The sequence below is a fragment of the Cygnus atratus genome, chromosome 13 (assembly GCF_013377495.2).
Source record: "Cygnus atratus isolate AKBS03 ecotype Queensland, Australia chromosome 13, CAtr_DNAZoo_HiC_assembly, whole genome shotgun sequence".
Classification (NCBI taxonomy): Eukaryota; Metazoa; Chordata; class Aves; order Anseriformes; family Anatidae; genus Cygnus; species Cygnus atratus.
In genome coordinates, this window is record NC_066374.1 from 5,681,944 (window position 1) to 5,691,478 (window position 9,535).

At 53.8% G+C, this 9,535-nt stretch overlaps 1 protein-coding gene across 1 annotated transcript; it reads right to left on the reverse strand.

The window, feature by feature from the left end:
- On the reverse strand, positions 1-6,427 carry LOC118245298 (endothelin receptor type B-like). The gene is made up of 7 exons (XM_035541338.1): positions 5,966-6,427; positions 3,968-4,080; positions 3,262-3,466; positions 2,419-2,568; positions 1,614-1,747; positions 910-1,018; positions 1-150 (listed from the first exon to the last, which is right to left on the reverse strand). The coding sequence occupies exons 1-7, from the start codon at positions 6,413-6,415 to the stop codon at positions 1-3; spliced, it is 1,311 nt and encodes a 436-aa protein (XP_035397231.1). The 5' UTR covers positions 6,416-6,427.
- Between the last annotated feature and the right edge of the window lie 3,108 nt (positions 6,428-9,535).

Sequence of the window (9,535 nt, forward strand, 5' to 3'; positions counted from 1 at the left end):
TTAGGAAGAGCTGTACTTGTTGCTCAAGCGGGAGCTGCTCCGGTCCAACCCAAGCTCCTGCCCGTTGGCTTTCCACTTGCCCACAGAGCCCTTCTCATCTGTCGGTGTGATGCTCAGAGCGGGTCTCTGGCACCAGCAGCACAGGCAGGACTGCGGGGAGACAAGCAGGGGGGTGGGTTATGGGATAAAAGAGGAGGAAATGTGGGAAAGTTCCCAGTGATGTTGGTGGGTCAACCCACGCAGTGCCGGGCTGGGAGTCACAGGCACAGTGAGCGCGGCTCTCCTGCAGGTCAGGTGTGTCGAGATAGGGCTGGTGTGGATTGGAAATGGAGATAGCAAAACGCTGGACACCTTTTGTAGCTGTGCTTTCTCATCAGCAAATAGGGCTGATGCTTGCCTGGGCTCAGCCCCTTGCCACAGCCACTGGGAGGTGATTCCCATTCCATCCGCTTCCTTTCTCCAGCCTCCCCTCCTCCTGAGATTTTTCTCCGAGCAATTTGGGCTCAAAGTTTATAGCAGCCCCAGTCCTGGTTTAAAGGTATGTGGGGATGCTTCTGATCCAGAATAGCAGGGACTTCTCTGGTCTTGCACTGGCAAAAGCCCCACCAGAGCAGGGCAGGAAGCTCTAGTGTGCTTGGAGCTGGGAAGAGAGGCACCCAGCAGGGTGAAAATTTGGGAGGAAGAATACAATGAGGACATAAGGGAATCCTGTGAGCTGCTGGCAGCCCCAGCATGTGCCTGGTATCTGCCTTTCCCCTCATCTAGGTCGCCCAGAAGCCCACGGTGATGGGAGTGCCTGGTCTGTGGGAGCTGGTGGCCTTGGGACCGGTGTCTGGGCATGCACCATGCATGAAACTGCAGCCAAAATGGGCAGTCAGCACAGCCAGGGGCTCCAGGAGCCAGCCCTACCTGGAAGCAGTTCTTGAATTTCCTGCTGACGAAGTAGAGGGCCACAGGGTTGATGCAGGAGTTGAGGGAGGCCATGTTGATCCCAAAGTAATCCATCACGAGGAGGAAACTGAGACAAGAGGGGAGAGAAGGGGCTGGGAGCTCGCTGAGGGGACCCCTGAAGGAGGGTTTCCAAGCTGCCTGGCCTGGGAACCTGCTTCCATGGGGCATCAGTGACAGATACCAGACAGAAGAGCACAAAACAGTTCCTCCTGGGGTTCAGCAGTGGCACAACACTTTTTCCTGCGAAAAGCATTTCCTGAGGAACCTAAGAGCAGGAGATCTGATTTCCTGTGGTGGCCTTGATGCTCTCACATTCAAACACAGTAGCAGTGTCTGGCCTGAGCTGGATTTGGGGGTGATGGGTAGGGAGGAGAGGGGAAGATGGGCATCTACCACCTAGTGGAAAGTGTGCGCTGCCCTCATGTGCGCTACAGTCCTTTTGGCCCTGCAGAGAACGTTTCTCTGCCTGGGAGACCTCTTTAACCCATAAGCTTTACAGAGACGTTTCAAAATTGAATTTCCTCTTTTCTTAAGGCCCCCCACCTCCTTTCTCTGTTCCTTTCTGGAGAGCAATGCCATCTAGAAAAGCAGCCTGAAAGTTTTTGGAAGGCAGCTCCACCAGCCTGCAACGAGCCCAGCGGAACATCAGCTGGGGCCCCTACCTGAGCAGTTCGCATCTGTTGGGGTCCGTCTGGTCGTAGATGGTCTTCTTGAGGATGCGGCTGAGGTGGAGCGGCAGCCAGCAGAGCGCAAAGATCACCACGAGGCAGAACACGGTCTTGGCCACCTCCCGGCGCTGCGAGGAGAAGGTGGGCAGGGGAGAAGGGATGCTCTGGCTGAGCACTGGAGAGAGCGGCCGGGGCAAAGCACCATCTCCCTGTGCTGAGCAAGGGCCCCTCGAGTTACTTCTACAACCCGAGCAGGGCCGGGCTCCGCTTTGAGTCCAAAGCACACTCCCAGCTCCTACTTCAGGAGGACGACTCATGAGATCCAGGCTGCAGAAAGCAGTAAGGTACCAGTAGCACGAGATAGATCAGGATGGGGTCTCCTTCACCCCATCCTACCATCGCTCCTGGTCACTTTGCTAATCCCTGGAACATGGACCCTCATCCGTCCACTCGTCACGCTGGGTTATTGTGACAACCAGCTCGTCAGCAAAGCATGGGAGTGAATGGGAAACTACAGCAAGGCCAGAAATAAATGGCCATAGAAGTTGAAAAGCAAGCTGGTCCATGGCCACAACGCTGGTGGCTTGTGTTGACGCTGAGGTGGGGGACTGGCGCTGAGGGCCCCTCTCCCTGGTTGAATCCATGCATCTGCATTGATGGGTCAGGAAGTCATTGACCACTGTGAGGCTACGTTAGCTCATACGTGTCCCCTACAGGAAGCTGGGTTTGTTCTCCCCTTCTACAGCACTACCTCTCGTTTTGGGAAATATTGGGGTTTCTGCCCTCCTGGCTTTCTTACCCGTTTCATGTGGTCATTCAGAGCGATTCTCATGCCATTTCTCTTGCTCAACATTTCACACGACATGAGGGTGTAGAAGATGCCAGTGCATACCAAGGGCAGGCAGAAATAGAAGCCAAAAAGCCACCAGTCCTTCACGTCACGATAGAACTGCATGCAAAGCAGAGAGGAACAACAAGTGGGAGAAGGGGGTAATGGGGCATCAGTCCCTGACACTGATGCTGCCCCCCATCAGACCACTCCGACACTTCAGATGTGTGAAACTTTAACTGCCCCGGGCTAAGTATACATGGGGTAATCTTGCCCTGAGGCTGGTGCATGTTTAACCCAAAGAAGTGAAGGCTGTTTTACATCTGGCTGCTGGTCTAGTGCTTTTGTACAAGAACCAGTTGCAAGGAGCACATTTTGGCAGGTATAGGGTTGGGAGGGTAAGTTCTGATGATTTGTAAGTGTCTTCATCCCCTTGCTCACCCTTAGCTGGCCCTGTGCTAATGGCTGCTTGTACAGCCTGGTTGTTTAGATGCTCCTTGGCCTGTTGTGACAGCCTAGCATCTTGCTGAAGTTTCCTGAGATGGGTAATGACCTTCTGATGTGGGCAATGAGGACACAACACAGCTTAAGGACCTTCTGCCTTTTTTCTGGCCCCACGTTCAAAGCAACTCTACCCCTTCAGTACTTGCTGAGTCTTCTGTGCTTTGTCTAATGCTGCTCTCCCCAAATTCACCCCGACAACTGGAAGTCCTCTGCAGAAGCATCTAACCTCTCATTGAGGAGGGAGCGTGCCCCGTTTGCCTGTGCCTCCCTCTCCCTCGCGCTGCAGCTGGGATGGGTCAGCGTACGTACCATCATGAAGCTAGATTTCTGTTCGGAGGCGAGCATGCACACCCACAGGTCTCGGTCCCAGTAGTTGAACTCTACCATGTCAAAGGCTATGGCTTCAGGGACTGCCAGCACGATGGCCACTGCCCAGATCAGCGTCACCTCCACTGCCTTCCACATGGGGATTCCTATCCCCTGGATCCGACTCCAGGAGGCCACTGCTCGGTACCTGCTCAACGTGTGGGAACACAACAGGAGCAGAGAGGAGTGAGAAGAGCCACCAACAGGAAGGGGTCTGGAACGTGTGTATTAGAGTTGTCCCCTTTCCTTTGCCGCTTCCTCCACCACCCCTGAGCTTTCTCCTTCCGTGGAATGGGGAGGATCAGAAACAGGGGCTCAAGGGAGGAGTGTGATAGCAGCTCTCCTTGGCCAATATATGGCCACCTCCCGGTGGGAGGGGTGCCACCCTTCCCCAGCACCCTGGCAGCTATTCCCACATGTTGTGCTCCTCCTCTCAAGCTTTTCCAGCAGGATTTACACTTCATCCCCACAGAGAAGAGTCAGTTCCTGATGGATTTCAGCCCCATGTGACAACACCCTATTCCCTTCTCTGAATTTGGCCCGGAACCAAGCCACCCTGCAGTCTTCCCATCGGTGACAACAGAGGGGGCTATGCTGTGGTTAAATATGGGCCAGGATGGGCAACGCATCCGTAGAAGTTGTTTCTCACCTGTCGATGCTGAGAGCACAAAGGCTGAGCACCGTGATGCCCACCGAAGCCTTCTGGATGAAGGGGACCAGCTTGCACACCTGCACGCCGAAGGGCCAGTCCTTGGCCAAGAGCTGGAGAAGAACCACAGGGTTAACAGGGAAAGCATGTCCGGCTTCCCGTAATGGCAGGTGGTTACCCACAAGGTGCAAGAAGCCCACAAGGAGCAGCTGAAAGCACTCTGAGGTTACCTCCGCTGGGGCTGCGCGGTGTGCGCTCCCGGTGCTTTGCGTTGTGCTGGGAACCACTCGTTTCCCCGGGGGCTCGTGGTTGACACCTACGTGGAGGGATGGTCCAGGCAACAGGTCCTGAACCCACACCCTGGGTGTTTTTGGGTGGACTGGAATCCTAAAAGCCACAATGGGCTTTGGGTTGCTTTTGGAGGGTGTCATGCTCCGAGCAGCCGAAGTCCAGCAAGAACAGCTTCTTTCAGAGCCATGTAGGCTCACATCCTCACCATACTCTGCCCTTCTGCCACACCTTTGTACAAACCCTCCTCCAAACTTTCGTGCAGCATTATTTGAAACAAATGATGTTTGATTGCTCGAGACCAAAGAAAAGCAACGGTTGATTTAATCAAGCAGTCGGGCATCCCCTGTATGTCGGAACACCCTGAACAAATCCAGGCAAGGCAAGAAGCAATGTTTGCTTACACATGAATTTGAAGAGGGTTTCTTCCCTCACCTGAACCCCGACCTACCACCGATGCCAACAGCCTTCTTTACTCCTGCTCCCAGCTTTTCTCACCTCTGGCAGTTGATTTAATCTGGTTTTCCCTTTGAAGCTACTACCTACTCGTGGCCTGAAACCCAGCTGGGGCAAGCAGAGGGCATCACTGGGGACAATATGCATCAGAGACAGGAGAACAGGAGCTCCAAGAGGTGGCTAGCTGTGTCTCCAAGCCAAGAGCTCGCGTTAACATGAGCTGTCCCGTAGATGAGGCCTTTGGTATAAGTCATGAGCACAAAGAACCGTGCCCCCCAGTTCTTGCCTGAATTGGATGCAGGGCTGGGTATTCAGCCTGTGACACCTTCCTTGGGGGGGTCATTCTTGCAGCCTCCATCTGGTCCCACACCTTTTTATGAAGTATAGGACCTTCCTACAGCACAGACTTATGAAATATGGCAAACAGATCCCAGACGGGAGGGCTGCCAGACTCCTGTACTGCCAGTCATGTTGAATAAATCAGCTATATAACAGCTCTATATCCAACATATCTGTTGTATAAAGCTGGTTGTATAAATCAAGCTGAGCTCCAAGTCCTTCACCCCATGGCATCCCTTCAAGACCTGGCCCACCAAAACCCAGCTCTCATGGTGGGCAAGGAGGAGCCGCACAAGCCCCAGCACATCTCACACCACACAACTTCTGCTCCTAGCCAGGTTCCGAGCCCTGCAGCCCGCCTCTGCCCACCCCTCTCTGCCCTGCTGCAGTGGGCAGAGCTCGGGTTCCTTCACTTCTTCGTCACATCTCTTCCCTCTAGCGTGGGGAGCGATGTCTGAAAGAAGCCCCCTGTTTTGTAAGACAGCCCTGTTCCTTGTTCCTGGATGAATCTTTCTGTTTAGCTGGAATAAAGCAGATGTTTGCCTGAGGCTGATTTGTGAACTGTGCTGGGAGTGGTGTGCCTAGTGCATGAGAACAGTGGGTTTTGCTCGGCTGAAATAAACTTTGGGTTGTAATGTCAGGAGACTGCAAGTGGTTCTTTTCTTGCCATTTTAAATGAGATTTAAAAGATCTGGATGGGTGTGTGTGTGGAAAACACAGCAGTAGGTGGGAACACCTCTGCTTTCCCAGGAACATACTGTGTCAGCTCATGTTTTCCTTTTCCTTTGGAGAGCAGGATCTCCCTCCCCCTTTCCTGCCCAAACTGGAGCCTGAAATAAAGAGCGGAAGATAAGATATTTCCCAGGGCACCAAGGCAGGTGGGAGCAGACGCTGTTCCTGCTGCACGAAGCCTACCTTGTACACATTGATGGGCAGAGCAATGAGGATGTAGAGGAGGTCTCCGAGCGCCAGGCTAGCGATGAGGACGTTCGGCCCATTCCTCATGCACTTGTTCTTGTAAATGATCCTGAGGAGCGTGGAGTTGCCGATGATCCCCACTATGAAGATGGTGCAGGACACGATGGTGTTGATGTACTTGAAGATGTGCCTGATATCCGCGGGCTTCACGCACACGGGCAGCAGGGGCAGCTCGGAGCCGCTGCTCCTGGGGAGGCTCTCGGAGCGGTTCGGCAGCTTGGCGTCCTGCAGCAGGCTTGGCTGGAGCAGGCTGTACGCCTGCTCCTGGCTGAGCACCTCGAAGGGGACCGTGCTCTCCTGGAAAGCCCCTGGGGTCTGGCCGCGTGCCCCGGAGAAGAGGCAGGTCAGGAGAATGGTGAGAGTGGTGGGAGGTGGGATGCTCACCATGGAGGACTGAGCGGCAAAGCCGATCATGGGAGCCCTTGGGATGCTCATGGGGCGTCTTTGCTTGGGTCTGGATCTGTGGGTGGAGGAAGGGACAAGGGGAGAAATGGGTTAGAGGAGAAGGGGGCCTGGCAGTGCTCGAGAAGGTGCTGGAGAGGGTTTCTTCTGGCTACAAGCAGGCAGTGGTGGCCTGTGCGCTGGTCACCTGCAGTCAGCGGAGCACAGGGAGTAGTTTTGGGGCACCTGCCCCACCAACACATCAGGGTAATTCTGCAAACCCCCTCTCTGGGTCCACAGAACCAGGGGAGCTTTTCTTCCAGTTCGTGCCATGGGAAAACCGGAGCAGCGCTAGTGCCAGCAGAGCCCATGTGGCATCGTTCAGTGCAAAGAGACAACCCTCAGCGCGATCTTGCTGGGAAACGTGCTGGGAAGATGCCACGAGGGTTTTTCCAGAAATGCTGTATTGATACCTGACATCTTATTCAGATTTATGTGCTAGTAGAGTGGCCCCTCCTTCCCCATCCTTATCGCTGTTAATTGAACTGCTTCCTTTCCAAATCCACCACGCTGTTCAGCTCCATACCGGGGGATATAAATCTCTCCGTGTTGTTTGCGGCGTTGGCAGCTGAGCACAGTAAAAGGTCTCTCCAGCTGACCAAGACTGGAGCACTGCTAATAAATATCACCTGAGCAGGCTCTGCTTTGCAAATCTCAGACAATGCTCTCAGGCAGGACTGGCCCAGCGGCAGCTCTGTGGCCACAAGTGGCTGATGAGACAGCTGGGGATGCTGTAGTACTGTCCTGGCACGACGTGGATTTGGGAAGGGGCTTTGGGATGATCCAGATATGGCCACTGGTGGGAAATGAGCCCAGAGAAGGAGGGGAAGATGCCAGCACCCTGCCAGACTGTGCCACCTGGGCAGATCTTGGCTCTGCTGGTAGGAGCGCGTGAAGAACACGTTGCTCAAGCTACAAAACTCTGCAGCTTTGAGGGGAGGAAAAATTGCTATGCCGGGATTGAAAATGGGAACCTTGTAGGGCTTCCCCCCAGCCCCAGGGGAGCCACTCAGGCAGGAGTCAGAGTGCCCCCATGGGATTAGAGACGGGACTGGAGTCTCAGCCCGGCTCCACCAGGCTCTGTAGGAACACGTGCGCCTTTCTGCTTGTTTGGAAGTCTTCAAGCATGATCAATGTGAAATTGGCCTCTTTCCCAAGGAACCAGCCTAACCTGACCTACCCTTGTCTCGGTTTCACCTCACTGCTCCTGCCAGAAAATCTAAATCAGGCTCAGTTCCCTCTGACCCTCTTACGTCCTTCGGCCAGGTCCTTAGTGCATGACACTGTAAACAGGCAGTGTTAGGAGGAAACTTGCAATTTATTCTCAGTTACACATCAAACGTAGGCAATAAAATAACCAAATCCCTTCAGTCACAGTTCAGACCTCACAAACTAGATAGTTTAGCTTCCAGTTCTGTTAAAGCAACCACATTTTAAAGATGTTTTCTTTCTAGTTTGAACCCCTGTGTTGTGATGGCACCTCAGATACGATTTCACCACAGGAAAGTTGAAGATCCATCACTTTTCTTTTCAGCTCACCATCAGCATGCTTCCCTGTGCTAAAATATTCATGCCTGGTGCGTAGCAATCTCGTGTGTTCACCGTACCTTTTATCTCTGCAGGCTAAAGCAGCTTTGCAAACTTATCTGGCAGATAAGCCACATTGGTGAGAGCCAGAACAGCCTCTACAAAGTTATCTGCCTGCCTCTGGCTGAGGAAAAGAAAAGCAGTTTTCAATGCCTTCAAGACCATTTAGAGAAGTGTCTCCATGTGACGGTTGGGAATATCTTACAGGACCCCTACCTGTCCTGTAAGCGCCCAGTTTATGTGGGTATCCCACCCCCAAGGGATGCCTGCGGGTGTGTCCTGCTGCTCCTAAGCACAAAATAATCCAAAAGCTGGGGAACCCTCAGCCCCTCCTGCCATCCTGCATGGGCAGAGCTGATGTCCTGAGGAAGGGACATTGGGGTGCCAGCTTATCACTCAGGCTGACCACTGTAAAATGCTGTGGGGAGAACCTCGGTCCGTGGTGGTGGCTAGGAAGGTCCCACTACCTCTGCTGGTCTCAGCACATCCATTAAGTCCCAATTGCCCAGTCTGGGACCTTGTGGCTGGAGAAGCTTCCCCGGCACCACCTTCCCGATATTTACCTACGCAACTGCGTAGGTACCAGAGCATCCTTGGAAAGCTCTGGTGTCCTGTGCCCTCTGCAGCAGCGGGCTGCACCTCTCTGCTCCCCCTGGTGAAGGACCGCAGAGCCTGGTGCTGTTCAGCCCCTGGGTGTTTGGCAGGAGAGCTCATGTGAGTAACGATCACAGGACACGGCTCGCTGGATCCTGCCCATCCCTTCCACAGTGCCAAAAAAAAAGGGCTTCTCCACCTTCTTGCCTTAAAATCCAACAATTCAGTAAAAGGGGAGCATTGTTTTCTCCTGCTCAACAGCCCACAGACTTCTTGTCCTTTGTGTAGCCTCTCCCCTCCCTCATCCCAGAGTGCTTGCAAGCACAACCCTTTCTCATTTGTGGGGGAAACTGAGGCACAGACAAGAGGCTTGTTGGGTGCCCAGCAGATGTGAAACTAAAGTCAGCATCACTTGGCCCCAAATCCTCACGTTTCTGATCCTCCAGGGAGGTGACTCTGTGCCCAACATCCCCATCCCACCTGCCCAGCCGAGGCTCTTCTTTTCTGCAAATAAACATCTCTTGCAGCAAAAGTGCAATGGGTGGGAAGAGGGGAGAGAAGCAGATATAAGCACTGCATCCCCAGCTGCTTCCCTGACCTGAGCCCACCCTGGTCCCTAAACTGTCCGTTTTTCCCCCAGAGGTGTGCCGGCTGGATGTCTTCTCCAGCCCGTGCACCACCTCTTAGACCTTGCTCGGGTCCCACTAAGAAACGTGTGAAAACTCACCCAGATGCAGGAAATCGTTTTGTTTGCAACTCAGTGCACGGAACAGCAAAGCTTTTCATCAGCGTTAGGTTACCTTCCTCGAGGCCACGAACTTTGGGTGCTCCCAGGATCAGTTTCTCTCCCTCTCACGGCCCCTTGCCATGTCCTGCAGGTCCCAG